Genomic DNA, 18,056 nt, shown 5'->3' on the forward strand with positions numbered 1-18,056 from the left:
ATTCACCACCACCCAGGCCTCCATCACGGCCCTGTTTATTTGTACAATGTGGCCATCACCGGACCCTTACTGGAAACAAGGATCTTACAGGATCACCTCAAGCGACCAATCCAAACATGATTCTGTCACATCCATAAATTAGTCCCATTAATGCAAAAGCAGGGGGTTTCGAGTGGTTCAGGAGCGGTTAAGACCGCATGGATCAAAGGGATTACAGAAGTGAGAGCTGGAATTCCTTCCTTGGAAAGCTGCTTTCTTGACGAGACTTTGCGACTTCAAACACCCCCTCTGCCTTCTCGGAGGCCTGTGTGCGCTTGTCAGTAATGTGCTTGTTTTTGTGGCCCGTTTGATCTCACCATAAGCTCACTCACCACTGTCCTTCTTACAGAAGGCATCTATAGCTGCGAGAAAGTGCTGGATAAGAGCAGCATGGCGAGAATCAGCTCTCAGGGATTAATTATGGTATGCTGATATGAAAACACAAGCTCCATAACTGTCGGTTTGCCTTGCTCATGACTGGCTTTTGAGCTTGTCATACTTTAGAGCTGAATATTTGTTCTTTTTTCTGTGATGTAGCAGGCAGAGGGAGTATTAAGCAGGTCAGTGCTTGGCATTTCTGCATACTTTAAAGCCACCCTGGGCAGAAGGTGCTCAGAATGTATTAGTGCATAGAATCTCATTGAACTAGTAGGCTTAACTGAGGCATTTCTCAAACATGACATGAGTTCATTTTGTTGTTTTTTTTTTGTGTGTTTTTTTTCTTATAAGTCTGATCATAGAGCATGTTGAAACCAAAATTAGAAAACGGTATTAATAAAAGTGATTATTTATTATTTTTTGCAACTGTTACACAGCAGATACAGCAGTGTTTCCACTGTGTCCACTCACACCTGCCTTGATGGACCACTTTGTAGATGTAAAGTCAGGGACAGTAGCTCATCTGTTGCTTCACAATTTATGTTGATCATCCCCCAGCCCAGAGATAACTATAATTAAAATTCATTAAGGTCCAGTTAGAGAAATTTTTTCTCAAGCCAAATTCCGGAACATAATGTACAGTATAACTTGTATTATCAGTGCCATATCCTGCATATTCACATTTCAAGATATATAAATTATTATAAATAAGACATATTCAAAATAAAATGTCCTTTTCTCATTTAAAACAAATGCTCTGTTCAAAATAAAACAGCTCTTAATAGTTTATCAGATACAGGTCCAGGTCCGGATAGGACATCATCTGGGTCTGGACCCGACCGCATTACGCAGGACTCTATTTGCAGTATGCTTTTGTTTGTTGGTCTATTTTCACTCCAGAAGTGAGAGTGAGCTGCGTAAAAACTCCAGCAGCACTGCTATTATATCCTAATTTCCAGCACAACACACACTAACACACACTGACCATGCAAGGCCACGGATGAACTAAATTCTGCAATTGTAGAACTAAGTGTTGCAGAAAAAAAATACAGTAAGTGCAGAAATAATTATATCATTTTAATGTATTAGCTTAAAGAATTTTAATATTTTAGCTTCATTTAACACATCCATGGTAATGAACACACAAAAACACACTAGTGGTCAATTTTTAGCCACACATGCACTAGGATTAAGTAGTGAGCAAACATACATAACCAGAGCAGCGCCCTACCAACCACCTCAGTGCCCGGGATGCAGTTTTGGGGTTAGGTGTCTTGCTCAAGGGCACTTCAACCAAAACATGGATGAATTTTTCCTGCCAGTCCTGGGAATTGAAACAGAAACCCTCTGGTTTCAAGCTTGCTTTTGTAACTTTAAAGGAAGACTTGACTGCAATTTGTGTACAGGTGCTGGTCATAAAATTAGAATATCATGAAAAAGTTGATTTATTTCATTAAATTCATTCAAAAAGTGACACCTGTATATTATACTCATTCATTACACACAGTCTGCTATATAATTTGATGATTATAACTGACAAATAATGAAAACCCCAAATTCAGTATCTCAGAAAATTAGAATATTGTTTAAGACCAATACATAAAAAGGATTTTTAGAAATGCTGGCCAACTGAAAAGTATGAACATGAAAAGTATGAGCATGTACAGCACTCAATACTTAGTTGGGGCTCCTTTTGCCTGAATTACTGCAGCAATGTGGCATGGCATGGAGTCAATCAATCTGTGGCACTGCTCATGTGTTATGAGAGCCCATTGCATCTTCCTCTTCACAACACCACATAGATTTACTACGGGGTTAATGTCAGGCAAGTTTGCTGGCCAATTAAGAACAGGGATACCGGGTACTGGTAGCTTTGGCATTGTGTGCAGGTGCCAGGTCCTGTTGGAAAATCAAATCAAATCAAATCAAATTTATTTATATAGCGCTTTTCACAACTGATGTTGTCACAAAGCAGCTTCACAGAATTCCAGTAAGACAAGATTTGACATGAAATGTAAAGACAAATGTAAAACCCTCAAGTGAGCAAGCCAGGGGCGACAGTGGCAAGGAAAAACTCCCCCAGCTAAGGAAGAAACCTTGGGAGGAACCAAGGCTCACAAGGGGTGACCCATCCTCCTCTGGTCAATCTACTGGTGATGATAGTTAGTAGTCCATGAGAACTTCAGTGTAGGGACAGCTTCAAGGCACTTGGTGGTTGCTGGAGCGTGGGCAGCTGGTCTGAAGCGTGGAGGAGGATCTCGACAGTCATCCATCAGTGTCCAGACAGACAGGTGGGCAGTCGTTTACTCGGAAAGATGTAAAGGGATGGAATTAGTTTTGAACTGTTTTGTGTTTGTAAAGTAGAAAATATGAAAATTTCCAGAGTGTGGCTAATGACTCCGGCAGATCTGACTATGACAGCATTAACTAAAAGGAGAGAACCAGGAGGACACACAGACACGGGAGCATCCTGAAACACTGGCATCCCTCCGCTCCACCGTCAACAAACCTGAGTGATCGCAAGAAGCGGCGGGACGACAGCACCAGCGTCTCAGTATACTATAATTCCCTGTGTCCATGGACCCCCCGGATCTGCCGCCTTTATCTATGGGGGAGCATTAGCTACCAAATGATAAACTAAACAAATGAGTTTTTAGCCTACATTTGAAGATTGCGACTGTGTCTGAGTCCCGAACATTTTCTGGAAGATCATTCCAGAGTTGGGGGGCTTTATAAGAAAAGGCTCTTCCCCCAGCTGAGGCCTTCTGAATTCTGGGAACATTTAAAAATCCAGTATTCTGTGATCTGAGTGAACGTGGGGGCTCATAATAGGAAATTGTATCTTGAAGATATTCAGGAGCAAGCCCATGTAGAGCTTATATGTTAATAACAAAATTTTGTAGTCAATGCGGAATTTAACAGGCAGCCAATGAAGTGATGATAAAACTGGGCTGATATGTTCAAATTTTCTAGTTTTAGTGAGGACCCTAGCTGCAGCATTTTGAACTAGTTGAAGTTTTCTTAAATTGCTGCTGGTGCATCCTGACAGTAGTGCGTTACAGTAGTCAAGCCTTGAAGTAATAAAGGCATGTACTAATGTTTCTGCGTCCTGGAGGGATACGGCATTTCTAATCTTAGCAATATTGCGAAGATGTAAAAAAGCTGTCCTAGTGATACTACCTATGTGTTGATCAAATGATAAATCCGGGTCAATTATGACACCAAGATTTTTTGCTGCTGAACCAGGTTTAACTGGAAAGTTAGCTAGATTTAAAATTAAGTCTGATAATTTATTTCTTGTCACTTTTGGACCCAAAAGCAGGACCTCTGTTTTGTTGCTGTTTAGAAGGAGGAAGTTACGCAACATCCAGCCTTTCACGTCTTTTACACAGTCCTCTATTTTCTTTAATCTGTGTTTGTCATCGGGCTTGGCTGAAATATACAATTGTGTGTCGTCTGCGTAACAGTGAAAGTTAATGTCATGGTTTCTTATAACTGTGCCTAGCGGTAACATGTATAATGTAAATAATAATGGTCCTAAAATAGAGCCTTGTGGAATTCCAAATCTAACTTTAGAATAATTTGAATTTAGATTGTTCACTTTTACGAATTGATAACGTTCCGTTAAGTAAGATTTGAACCATAAAAGGGCTGTCCCTGTGATTCCAACCATGTTTTCTAACATTTCTATGAGAATATTGTGGTCTATTGTATCGAAGGCTGCGCTTAGGTCAAGAAGCACCAACAGGGATACGTGGCCTTGATCAGAGGCAAGAAGAAGATCATTTGTTATCTTGACTAGAGCTGTCTCTGTACTATGATGTTGCCTGAATCCAGATTGGAATTTTTCATATATATGATTCTTATGTAGATATGAACTAAGTTGTTGGGCCACGGCTTTTTCTAAGATCTTAGACAGAAATGGCAAATTAGAAATAGGCCTGTAATTAGACAGTGTACTAGCATCAAGATTTGGTTTCTTGATCATAGGTTTAATAACTGCTAGTTTAAAAGCTTTGGGTACATGGCCCAGATTAAGCGATGAGTTTACTATAGTTAAAAGAGGATCAATAATAGCTGGTAGTACTTCTTTGAGCAACTTTGTGGGAATTGCATCAAGTGTGCAAGTTGTACAGTTTGCGGAGGTGATAATCTTCTCTAGTTCTAATTGTGGGAGTGGGCAAAAGGTTTCAAGTCTTTCTTTTACAGTTATATTATGTTTTATTTCATTCACATCAGGTGGCAGCCAGGATGGATTTGATCCTGTGGCTAGAGTTTGTTGTCTAATATTCTCAATTTTATTATTAAAAAAGTCCATAAAATCTTTACTGGTGAGAGTTGCTGGAATTAGTTGTTCAGAACCTGCTTGATTTTTTGTAATTCTAGAAAACACACTAAACAGTGCTCTCGGATTATTTTTATTATTGGAGATCAGCGAGGCCAGATATGCTGAGCGAGCTTTAGTGAGGGCATTTCTATACTCTATAAGGCTGTCCTTCCAGGCAGAATGGAACACTTCAAGCTTGGTTGATCGCCATTTCCGCTCTAGTTTTCGTAATGTTTGTTTTAAAGTACGGGTCTTATCGTTATACCATGGTGCGAGCTTTTTCTGTCTTATACTTTTATGTTTAAGTGGTGCTACCTTTTCTAAAAATGAAAATGAAATCTGAAGCTCCATAAAGCTGGTCAGCAGCAGGAAGCATGAAGTGCTCTAAAACGTCCTGGTAGATGGCTTGGACCTCAGAAAACACAGTGGATCAACACCAGCAGATGACATGGCACCTCAAACCACCACTGACTGTGGAAACCTCACACTAGACCTCAAGCAATGTGGATTCTCTGCCTCTCCTCCCTTCTTCCAGATGCTGGGACCTTGATTTCCAAAGGAAATGCTAAATTTTACTTTCATCAGAGAACACATCTTTGGACCACTCAGCAGCAGTCCAGTCCTTTTTGGAAGCGATGCGCTTCTGATGCTATCTCTTGTTCAAGAGTGCCTTGACACAAGGAATGTGACAGCTGATACCTATGTCTTGCATACATCGCTGCGTGGTGGTTCTTTAAGCACTGACTCCAGCTGCAGTCCAGTCTTTGTGAATCTCCCCCACATTTTCGAATGGGTTTTGTTTCAGTATCCTCTCCAGAGTGCAGTTATCCCTTTTGCTTGTACTCTTTTTTTCTACCACATCTTTTCCTTCCCTTCGCCTCTCTATTAATGTGCTTGGACACAGCTCTGTGAACATCCAACCTCTTTAGCAATGACCTTTTGTGTCTTGCCCTGCTTGTGTAAAGTGTCAATGGTCACCTTTTGGACAACTGTCAAGTCAGCAGTCTTCCTCATGATTCTGTAGCCTACAGAACTAGACTGAGAGACCATTAAAGGCCTTTGCATTTGTTTTGAGTTAATTAGCTGATTAGAGTGTGGCACCGGGTGTCTTCAGTATTAAATCTTTTCACAATATTCAAATTTTCTGAGATACTGAATTTGGGGTTTTCATTATTTGTCAGTTTTAACAGAAATAGACATTACAAATAAATTAGTCTGTGTGTAATGAATGAGTATACTATAAACAAACACCACTTTTTGATTGTAAAAAATGAAAGCTCTCATTAATACATTCTGTTTTATTTAAAAACCCACAGCTATTAATGCAATTCCTTATGTTTTTTTCAAAATATAGGCTTATTCCAAATGTGATGTCTGCATCATTTTCAAAAAAAGTTGTGACAGGAGCTGTTACATCAGCTTTTCTTTTTAGCAGCTCCTAATCATTTGGGGACCAGAGAACCCAATTTACTGTTTTGAAAATGTGTTCCTCCATCTTCCTTAACCCATAACTGTGGAGAGATCCTGGAGCTGTGTGGCATTGACACTACTTGAAGCATCACAGTGACTCTCAGACTACCTAAAAAGATGGTTATGTGCTCTGTAAAGGGGTGACATACCTATTCCTGCAACTGTTTATTACACTTGAACTGTTGGGTTATTTTTTGACACGACTTTGATCTTGAAGGATTTTCCTGGAAGGTACATTTAGGCTCAATTGTGACTGCATCCCCTTCACACATATATGAAGATGTTTTGGGAGCGTCTCGCAACATTTCTAGGCTAAAATCACAACTGTTCCATATTTTTTGGAATGTCGTGTAGGTATATGTTATATGGTATAATCAGAATTTATTTATACTTTTCAGAAAAAAAGTAATGCCTTTTTTATTTTATATTGTTCTTGTTTAAAGACAGGTCAGAGTACATTTTAGGGCTGCACAATAATTCAGTATCAATATATATCGCAATATAAAATGTTTCAATAACAATGATTTTTATGCACATCTTCAATATTTCTATATATATTATTTACAGCATCTGTCACTGAGTGACGGAGTCCGTTCATTGCACTCAATATTAAGTAAGGTTGTTGTTTGATGGTGATGTCATGTTGCTTTCAGTTCTTGGCAGATTTTCTATGGCTTTTTTATTGTTTATATTGATATCAGAATTATATCTTACTGACCGAAATGAAGAAATATATTGTGATATAAATTTTTATTTACATTTTATTTACTGGGGCGGCACGGTGGCGCAGCAGGTAGTGTCGCAGTCACACAGCTCCAGGGGCCTGGAGGCTGTGGGTTTGATTCCCGCTCCGGGTGACTGTCTGTGAGGAGTTGGTGTGTTCTCCCCGTGTCTGCGTGGGTTTCTTCCGGATGCTCCGGTTTCCTCCCACAGTCCAAAAACACACGTTGGTAGGTGGATTGGCGACTCAAAAGTGTCTGTGCGTGTGTGTGTGCGTGTGTGTGTGTGTGTGTGTGTGTCTCTGTTGCCCTGTGAAGGACTGGCACCCCCTCCAGGGTGTATTCCCGCCTTTGCGCCCAATGGTTCCAGGTAGGCTCTGGACCCACCGTGACCCTGAACTGTATAAGCGGTTACAGATAATGAATGAATGAATGAATTTTACTACTGTCCCAAGTTATTGAATTTGTATTTCAAGTATTTTCAAGTGTCCTAAAAATGCTTGTGCTTTATTCAAAAATGTATGTGCTTTATTCATTTACATTATACTGTGATCATAAACTTGTGCCTCTGATGAGACACATAGAACAAGGAATTAATTCTTGCATAAATACCTTTGTTTTGCAGTTTGTGGTGACCATGTTCTGGACCTTATATCTGTATGACAGAGACCTGGTGTATCCAAGACTCTTGGACAACTTTATACCTCAGTGGTTGAATCATGGAATGGTAAGTACTTCATCTGTTTCTGCTTAACACTACGTTAATACAATTCTGGGGACACTGTTTGTGGGTGCTAAAGCGCAGTTCGTCGGTATAATACTGGTTTTTTGATAATTTGGTGAAGCTAGATTTCTGGATTCTCATCCAGTTGATATCCTAATATAACGGAACATACTACATATTAATATAACCTTGATTTCATATCAATCCTGTTTCACACCTTATTACCTAGTTTTGCAAGTGTATTTAATTATGTCACTCCATGCTGATAATCCCAATGTGGACAATCGTATGTAGACACTACCAGTGGCGGATGCTGGTCTTTCAAGTAGGGGAAGCTCAATTTCGGCCTACATCATAAAATGTGTCGGTTTATTTATACGTAAATTCTACGCTCCGTTCCTTTAATTATCTGTGACCCTGTCGTATCAATAAGGCGTCTTTTCTAGGGACTTGACTAGTGTCCTCTCAATGGCCCATGTGAAGTGTGTCCGCCTGTGAGTGCTTTGTGACGGTGGAGGGGCTCAGCAGCACCCGCTGGACAGAAACTGTGATAGAAGTCAGAAAGTGTGATAGAAGTCAGTCTCCAAACACAAGCAGCTACAAAAACCCCACCAGAAATATAAGCTCGATTTGTCACTAGTCGTTTTTAACAAAGAAAATGCAGCTAATTCTCAGATTCAACTCAGAACAGAATGAAAATGTTATGCTCCCACGGATCTTTATTATATATATGATTTGCTCATTTTGCTGTCAATCAAAAAGGGATTCAGCCTCAGACAGATCATCCAATCATCATGCTGAAGCTGAGCGTCCGGGCCAGCTGAGGCAAGCCCACTGCCCCATAGACCCCCAGAGACGCTGAGCGTGCGATGGGCGGGACAAAGCCCAGCATTTATCCAATGACTCGTCTCGTTTTGCTGCACTTCGCTGCTTCGCTATCGAACTCTGTGGATGCTCAGCGTCCACACCGTTTAAAACACTGTGAAGCTGGGGGAAAGCCGCGTCTTTACCAGTGATAAGAAGCTGATTTTGAACAAAAGTTGAGCGCGTTGTAGTGTATAATTATTCAGTGACATGTACACACAACAGTATATATTTGATCACTTATTTTTAGACATTTTAGGGGAAGCTGAGCTTCCCTTGCAGTCTTAGAGCAATCGCCTCTGGACAGTTCCTATTCACTATAATTGATGGTTATTAATATTCAGCCCTTCTGGAAAGGCTTCATGCTTGATGTTGGACCAGCTATGTGACATTTTGATTGTAGTCAGCTAAGAAAACCTTGTCCAAATCAGGTTTACTCAGGAGAAACCTTTTAGTGTTTACACTAAAACTTTTCACTAAAACTTAACACTAAAACACTTTTAGTACGATTTACATTTTATTGCTTGCATAAAGTTGGTTAAATGTGAGATGTTACATTTTTCTCTAATATTAATAGAGGGAATGTTGTGTCTCTGTATTGTACAAAGTTGTATATTGGCAAAGGCAGATATGTACATATGTAACATGGCATCGGCCCAGAATTCCCATATTGGTGCAACCCTACTCTAGAGTCATTTCATTTCATGCTTGGAAATTGAATGATAAGCTGTGTGCATATGCTCAGCTACAGTGTGTGCCTGAAAGTAGCTGTATTCATTAATTATGAGGAGTGTGTGCTCTCACCTGTAGCGGACATGAATTCTAAACTAAAACATTTTTTCTGTTTCTCTCTGCCACATTTCTAACATGCTAATGATTACATATACCAAAAACTGTATTTTTAAGCTCATACAGTTCTGTAGTAAAAATTCTCCTTCCTATCTTCCACAATTACAAGTATGTTCTTTCCTATTTAATCTTTTGTGCTGCATTGAAATCAATTATTTTGTGAAAACAAGAATGAGTTTGAACAAACCATTGATTTCACTCAGCCAAAGCAGGCAAACAAGCTTGCAACTCCAGCGGCTGGCCTTATTTTAATGACAGGTGAGTCTTCTGAAAAATGGCTGTGATCAGTTATGTGTATCTGTGCTGCTGAGTGACATCACTGTAGATCCAGTTAAAAAACAAAGAGCATGACATTTTAGTAACTGGCTAAAAATAAATCATTGTAAATAGAACAGAAGAGAGAGTATGTTATTGTAAAATAACAGAATGGATGTGTATGTAGTCCATCTCAGCCATGCTATTATTTCATGATAACACACAACCTTGAGTGTTCTATTGCTTTTATACAACAGTTTGGGTAATAAATTAAGCATGAAATAAATAAACTGGAGCTGTGAAAGTGGCATCAGATATGTTTATAACATTGGTAAATCCTCCCGCCAAACTATAGTTCCTCAACAAGTAGTTGCTGTGTAATTACAGTAACAATACTGCACTGCACTCACCGCCCAGACTGGATCAGCCTCAACTCACTAACACCTCACTACAATATCACTAACTTGTCAAGTAAACTACCCACACTGCTAATCTGCTGAATAAACTTCTGTCCAAAGAATATTTATGTAGCCCGGTGTGCTCGGTCGAGCTCAAATTTCTGTATGTTCCCTTGTAGTGCACCATACAGTAACTTGGTTTTAACCCAGCAAACAGTGAATTTCACTTCTAATAAGACATATATCCTTATTGAACCATGGCTGCATGACTTAATTTTAAACATTTTGTGCTCGGTTTTAAACCCACAGTTTTACATGTAATATTAATGTATTATGTAGGGAATAGGGAATGATTTGAGACATGCCCGAAATGTCCAGCTAAAGCTCCTCACAAACACTAAAAGAAAGACCATTACAGCAACCACATCACCGATGGGCTTCTCCGATCTTATGTGTTGCATCTCCAATGCTATCTGTTTTCTCTGTTTGTTGATCTTCTTGTTTATTTTGTATGGTTAAACTGGCTTCATCTCTCAAGACATTTAATTTTGTTTTAGTTTATTAGTTCATGAAATGAGTTTGTTAGTTCATGAAAACGAGTATAATTGGTCAGTGATGTTAACTGGTGTTAGTTTTCTCGAATCAAACTGAAGACAGTTTATTGGTGTGAAACATGAACTGAAGTTTATTTGGGGGTGGAAAATTTAATAAGTACAACTGCAGTGTAAAAGAGTGATACAGTTGTTGTGAAAAGTATGCGCTGTTATTGTGAAATAGCACGGTTAGAATGCTTCTCAAACAATCAGAGTATGTGACTGGAACTAACTGTTGTGTGAAGTAAAATAAACTATACGTCCAAATTTTTGTGCACCCTCTGTCTAATTAGGAAACTGTGATACTTTAATGGACAGTCATTGTGAATGCAGATATTCACTTGTGCACAACCCTTGCATAAGCATTGCCAATAGAATAAGACTCTATGAAGCAACCCCAATGCTGGGCTGTAGGATTGCCTTAAGTGGTTTTTGATCTTCAGAACATTTGACACCTCACGTTCCTAGCATAGACCACGCAGACAAACTGGCTGGGATGGCTTGGATACATGTGCATAATGCCGTGCCCCCCAAAATAAGATGAATTGGCACTGTTTGTGAGCTGTATGAATGTGGGTGTGGTCATGGATGTATCTATGGTAAGCTTGTGAAAACCAGCGGCCGAGGACTTGGATGGTGTAGTTATGAATTCCTGTGTGGGAGGCCTCAGAGGATCAGGGTGACTTGTTGGTGACTGAAAAAAGGATGTAGAGAACTGCGGATAGGCTTGTGGAAAAAAAAAATTATGGCTGCTAGATAGGCTTTTGAAGTGTGGTTGGTAAAGGTTTAGGAACGAGGAAGTGGATTGATGGTCAATGTATGGAAATGGGATTTTGTTGGTGGAGAAATCTGAAGGCTTGTCGGTTGATCCAGGATGTCGAGAGTGTGTTGGGTGCTACAGCCTGTAGCATAAGGTCATGTGAGATGACTGAAAGACAGTGGAGCCAGGATATAATGGGAGAAAGAGCTTGAGTGTGGGTCACTTGAATGTCGTTTATTAATTATGTTAACGACTGCAGCATTATTTGAATTGATGATGATTCATGTCCCCAAAGAATGGCAAAGACCACAGTGGGGTATAGCTCGTGCGAGGCAATTGAGTCGATGAAAATGATTGAGAGGAAGGAGAGTTCTGGGGCCAATGAGATATAGACCAGCAACCGCCATAGTCATGAAAACCAGTAGAAGAAGCGGTGACTGTAAAGATGGAGGGATCCTATTGACTGGAGAGTGCATCGTAGTAAAATGACTAGATGCCTTTCCAGTGGTGGAGAAAGAGGAGCTGGAAACTCAGCTCATGTTTACAAACAGGGTCTAGGTGAATATGCTTAAACAGCAATGAGACAGAGGAGGTGAGGTTGAAAATGTGGAAAACTACGGCACGGCCTTGGGGGATGATTCGTGTGGAGAAGTTGAAGTGACCCGTGGGAGCTGGTGCTAGTGCACCTGGCTTGAGTAGGGAGCTCTGAGAAGAACTGGATGAGAGTAGGAGGCAAGTGGAGAGGGAGGAGTCAGGACCACACAGAGTGGAAAATAGGTGAAAGAGGACTCAGAATGACAGGAGAGGCAGGTGGTGAATTCAGGCACAGAAGTGGAAAAGAACCAGAGCAGTCAGTGGCTGCCAAATCTAGGTGGTCTGAGGGCATCTAGGGCATGGGCAATAGAACTCTAAGAGAACTGGCGATTGTAATCATAAAAGGTAGAACCCACAAAGTGATCATCAGTGTCCTAAGTAGCAAAGCAGATAGGTTGATTTCTGCACCTTGCAGGATTCTCTTGCAAAGACTGGGGGACACAAGAGCCGAGCGCTTGGTGAAGGTGGAGCCAAACAGAAGGGAGCTCGGTGAGGCCGGTGCATGGGGGGCCGGGTCAGGTCAACGGAAACACCTTTGGGCTGAAAGAGAGGCAGAAGTTGAGGGGCCTGGGAAAATGTGGGAGGGTGTTGAGAGGGCGGAGAAGAGGGAAGAATAGTGGACAAAGAGAAAGAAAGGGGGTGTAGAGAGAAGAAGGCAGGAGAGAGAGAGAAAATGGAAAGTAAAGGTAGCAGTGAGTGGAGGAAAGAGACTGGAATTTCTGAGGCTGGAATCGCGGCATTGGGAGGCAGAGGTGACTCGACCACCAAGCAAAGAGTATTAGTATTTCATGAACCAGTAGATGAGGGGCCAGGAGTTCAGGAAAATATTTAATCCTCTGAAGCAACGAGGGCAATATCCATGGTGGCTAGCAAACGGGTGGGTGAGAGACAATATGTGATGTGATGTTGTTCACATGGGGATGAAGTGAGAGTGAAGGGGTATGAATAGGGCAGAGGAGAGATGATTGGGCCATGGTCTGGCTCCCAAAATGACGTAACATTGTAACTTCACTTAAAGGCACTGTTCATGAGTTTAGTCAAAAACACTTAAGTAAAAAAAAATCTGTTTTCTCACCATTTGCTAGCTCTCCAGGCTCAAGAATTGCCTAATGTGTTCACAAAGTCCCAGTGTCTGTTATCGGAAAAAAAGGAAATGCACCTGGAGGATTTTAGACAATGAATGGATCTCCAAACCTTGAAAGGCACAAACTGGCATGAGGGCATTTCTCTATTTCTGCTACATACGTGGGTAATATTGACCCGTTTTTGCTGTTTTGGATTACTGAAGGTGGAAATGTTTCCAAATTTGGGAGACAGCTAACTGTATGAAAGTAAACACAGACCAAACTGCTACAAAGCTAAACAGCTCAAACAGCTCAAACATTGAATAAAACTTACAGAGAAGTTAAACTTCAGCCATGTGCAAATGTCTTATTTTTCTCTGAAATACCATTCCACATTAAAAGATGCAGAGCTTCAGAAGGTCTCTTAAATGCCCATAATTCCAGAAGAAACACTGCATGAGCAGATCTTCACAGAGATTTGGTGATGTACTGTCATTATGTTGTACCACATAATTTATACAGGCAGCATGTCTAAGTATGGCAAACCGGTTAAATTAATTAAATCAGTTAATTTTGGGAGGCACGGAGGTGCTGTTGCCTCCCCACAGTTTCAGGGTCTTGGGGTCCTCAGTTCAATCCTTAAATCATTGTCTGTGAGGTTTGGTGGGTTCTCTCTGTGTCTGTGTGGGCTTCCTCCAGGTGTTCTGGTTTCCTCTCCCCCTCACCCTGGTGAAAACAAGTCCAAACTCCAACACCTCCACCATGTCTTATATGAAAAAAATGTATGATATCTGTTTGTCCCCACACATCCTAACAGACTTTTTTTTGCCCATAAAAACAATCCCACCCAAATAAGAAATCCTTGTAATTGGTGGTGGTTGAGGTAATTCCCTAAGGTTCCAAAAATGTTCAGCAATATGAGTGTCTAGAACAGAGCTATTTAAATATAACTACATTAATTCATCATTCAACAATGCTCAAAAAAACATCTCAGGTCTCTTCACAATGAGGCTCAATGTGAATTGTACCACTGTGGGAAGAAATTATTCAGCCCTAAAGCTGAAATCTGATTTTAGATATTCTTCATTAATTTAAACATGAATATCCATTCATAATTTCCACACAAAAAGAAGACAGATGCAAGAATCTACCAATTACACATATTTAGTAGCAGATAGTGTGTTATAAGAAAGTTATAAGAATTGTATATCAAAGGTTTTATTATGATCCAACCAACAAAACTGTTATTAATTTACAGGCTTTAAAATTCAGTGATCCAATCAACTTTAATACTGCACAAATAATGTACAAAGCACAATACAGTTTACTTCCCAACTGTGTTCAGAAGGGGAACAGGTATGTTTACAAAAACAAGAGGAAGGACAAATATAAAAAAAATACACGTATATCAATTAAGGGGGTTAATTTGTGGAATGGTTTTAATAAGGAACTAAAAATGTGTAGCTCACTTGGCCAGTTTAAAAAAAATTCAAAAATAAGGTGGTAACACCAAGGAATGATCATTATTATAAAAAAGAAAAAAATTGTGGAATCCTGATTTGCTTTTTAAGGTTGTTTTGTATGGTCTAAATATGGAAGTAAAAGGACTAACTGCTAATAATTGTGCAAAAAGGGTAGGCACAATAAGCTAATGATTCAGCCTTTACCTTTTCGGTTTGTATTTGTTTTGTTTTCACTGACATGTCTATTAATTAAATATTTGTTATCATTATTGTTGTTCTCTTTTTAGGTAATTATATATATATCTTTTTATACTGTATTCATTTTGAAAACCAAAATAAACACTAAAATATTAATACTACTGTATTTTCTCAGAAATATTCATAAATACAAAACCAAAACAAAAAAACGCCTAATGTGACTACAATTTCTTTCGGGATCAATAAAGTGTTATCTTATCTTATCTTATCTTATCTTATCTTACATCTGGGCCTTCATAGATGTCAGTGGGTGCAGAACCTTAATGTCAGTCACAAACAAAACACTAACCAAGGAGACAATCCACATTACAAAATAAGATGTATGGTTAACTACAAAATTAATTGTAAAATCTTATCAAGTTCTGAAAACAACACCTGCACTAGCCTTGAAAATACAAAACTCAATAGAGCAACATTAGATAATGCTTAGAGGATTACAGCCATGTGTGAAAAGTAGGTCTCATTTCCCACAGACTGTTACCTCAGATTTATATTGGCAGCATTTTCAAAAAAGTTTTTTATATATATTTGGAGAATTTTGCATATGCGTTGCTATGGTCATTCAACACTGATTTATTTGGATCTGACAAATCACCCGGTGCAGTAAACAAGATGTACAAATGGATAGATCAAGATATCCCATAGTGCATTTACAAAAATAAATTGCCACATGCTGCTTGCCAGGTCTGGATGAAGGGAGAAGGAAGGGAAGGCTTCTGGATCAAAACTGGGGGTAGGTTGCTAAGGGCAGACTCAGCAGAGGCAAGCAAAGCATCCTCCAGCTGAGAACAATTCACGATCTATGAAGTTTCCAGCTAGGCCAGCTTGGCCGCACAATGACGGCGGGAGGGTTTCTCTGTCGTAAATATTTTGCTGCATTCCATGGTACCGCATTTGTTTGTTTATCTACGCTTCCACAGCAACCATCCTCTGCTCCCCTTGCCTGCACAGAGAAGGAAATAGTGACCAGACCCTGTTACTGTTTGGCAGAAGCCTGGAACTACGATTAAATGCTCCAGTGCTGGAATTCTGTCTGCCTGCTGTGATCTTGTTAGATTAGGCTTATTGAGGGCAATTAGGAGTGCTTTACACCTTGCCACCGAAAAGAGGAGCCCAGCTGAACTTTGCCGCAGAGCAAGGTGTTGATTGAATGCTGTTCTCATCGCACGCATGAGGAACAGTAACACCACTGAATGGCTCATATCTTTAAATAATCTTATTTGAATATGCAGGGCAAATTTTCATGCTTATGAAGAGGAGTTTGATGCACATTGGAGTGGGAGGTTTTGTGTGTGTGTGTGTGTGTGTGTGTGTGTGTGGGTGTGGGTGTGTGTTTGTGTGTGTGTGTTGAGGGGGGTTGGCGTAGCATCACAAACATGGCTCTTTCAAACTTTCCAGAGCCTTCAAAATCTATGTTCCAAGTCATGTAAATAGGCATGAATATTAATTAGCCTAGTGAAGTGACTTGAAAACTGTCACAGAAAGTACAGGCTTGCCATCAAGAGATGTGCAGAAAAAAAGGAAAACAACTAAAGATATTATTCTGAGCATTGTTCTCCCAGGTGACAAGTAATAGCACACTTTTCCTCAACGGGTCATTTTGATGCTGTCAGACTAGGTGTTGCGTATTTGGCAAAATTTAACAGGACTCCCTTAATGTGGCATTGACAATTAGGGGAGGGCCACTTCATCGGTACTTAAAGAGGCCTCCACCAGGCTTTCATAGCATTGCTGGAAGGCAGTGTACCTGAGTTGAGCTCACTTTGACAACAATCCTAGCTCCACTGTGTAATTACTCCACTGCCACAAGAGGCATGTCAGAAGAGCCTTGCGATGCTGTAATGTCAATGCCAGTAGCCTCCTGCTGTGCAACTACTTAGTTCAAAGCACTTCTCCTGCAGTATACACCAGAAATAAACTTCTTACATTTCCCCTGAGATCTTGAGCTTTCCAAAAGTCTCCACTCACCACAACTGCACCATGCATTGTGTATCTGATCAAGTCTGAAAAAAAGAGGACAGTTTGAAGTTGGTACTTTACAAGTTGAAGATATCTTGTGTTAAAACTTACTGCCTCATTGCCATTGAGACAGTTCTTCTCACAGAGCATGGTCCACCTCGCTCATTTTTAATTCAGCAGGTAGGTTCAGGGGAGCTTTAAATGACACAAGGCTCCGGAATGGAGCTCATTATGTACAGGGGCTTTTATGACTGATTAACCATGGTAAACAACCCCTACATCTCTGCCAGGCCTTTGTTGGGCGGTGAAGTGGAAAGAGAGGAGACAAATGTGATACACCACAGTAGCTTTACCATCAGAGTAGACCTCCCAGCCCTCTTTTCCATCAACAATTCATGGGCCTCTTTTGGGCTTATAAAAGCCTATACGCCTTTAACCATTCCTCCTCTTCAAGACTTGTTGATAGTGTCAGCTAATGAAAACTATGACGAGAAACACAAGAAAAACTAGGTGCATACTAAATTAAAATAATAATTTGAAGACAAAAACTATGTAAAAAATGTTGTACTATTAAATGAAAACTGCATGGAAGTAAAACAGGAAAATGCTCCATCCCATTCCTGTCACTCTCTGTTCAAATGACTCTGAATCATCAAATGAATCTGAAATCATTTTAAACACAACAGAAAGAATACACAGCAGTATCTGCTGCTATGTCACATGATTATGGAGTGTTTTTTCTTCAGGAGTATGAGGAGATTTTTGTCTAAAATGGCATGAGTCGACTCTGTGCCTATCTTATAAAAACCTTTTTTCTTCACTGTCTCGCAACATGGGGCAGATATTACTCTAAAATATCCAATGCTATTTTCAGAGTCTGGATCAAAATCCATCCCTCTGAGCAGTGTCTTTGTTCACAGTGGAGGGGTGGCATAAAATCAAGTGGATTAGTGAAGAAGATTCAAATCCCAAAAATCAATTCTTCAAGCTTCTAGAAGTCACTTGTATCAGCTATTGGTCAATGATTCATAGAGTTGACAGTCTTGGAGTCGGTCTTGGTTTGCAAAAGCCTTCTGCAGTACATTTTGAACTTATATTATAACAATGTTAATGCTAAGTAAATTCAAAATATATTTGAAAAAATGGCCATATTCCTTTATTCTTTTTGGATGTTTATATTTTAATGTTTTAAATGTAACTGTATTTTTAGGCTATTGTTTCTAAAAATAAAAACCTTTAAAATAGAAAAAATACATAACTAATATCATTCATTATCTTAAACGCTTATCAAGTTCAGGGTCATGGTGGGTCCAGAGCCTACCTGGAATCATTGGGTGCAATG

General features: G+C 39.9%; 1 protein-coding gene across 3 annotated transcripts in view; it reads left to right on the plus strand.

Moving 5' to 3' along the window:
• Nucleotides 1–18,056, plus strand: part of aig1 (androgen-induced 1 (H. sapiens)) — a 77,873-nt gene that overhangs the window by 22,626 nt on the left and 37,191 nt on the right. For all 3 annotated transcript variants that reach the window (XR_010803881.1, XM_066676880.1, XM_066676881.1), the window contains exon 3: nucleotides 7,559–7,660. Coding sequence is in view for 2 of the 3 variants with exons in the window: in XM_066676880.1 (XP_066532977.1) it covers nucleotides 7,559–7,660 (102 nt within the window). In the remaining variant the exon portion in view is untranslated. The remainder of the gene's footprint in view (nucleotides 1–7,558; nucleotides 7,661–18,056) is intronic.

Source organism: Hoplias malabaricus, chromosome 7, assembly GCF_029633855.1.
Source record: "Hoplias malabaricus isolate fHopMal1 chromosome 7, fHopMal1.hap1, whole genome shotgun sequence".
Classification (NCBI taxonomy): Eukaryota; Metazoa; Chordata; class Actinopteri; order Characiformes; family Erythrinidae; genus Hoplias; species Hoplias malabaricus.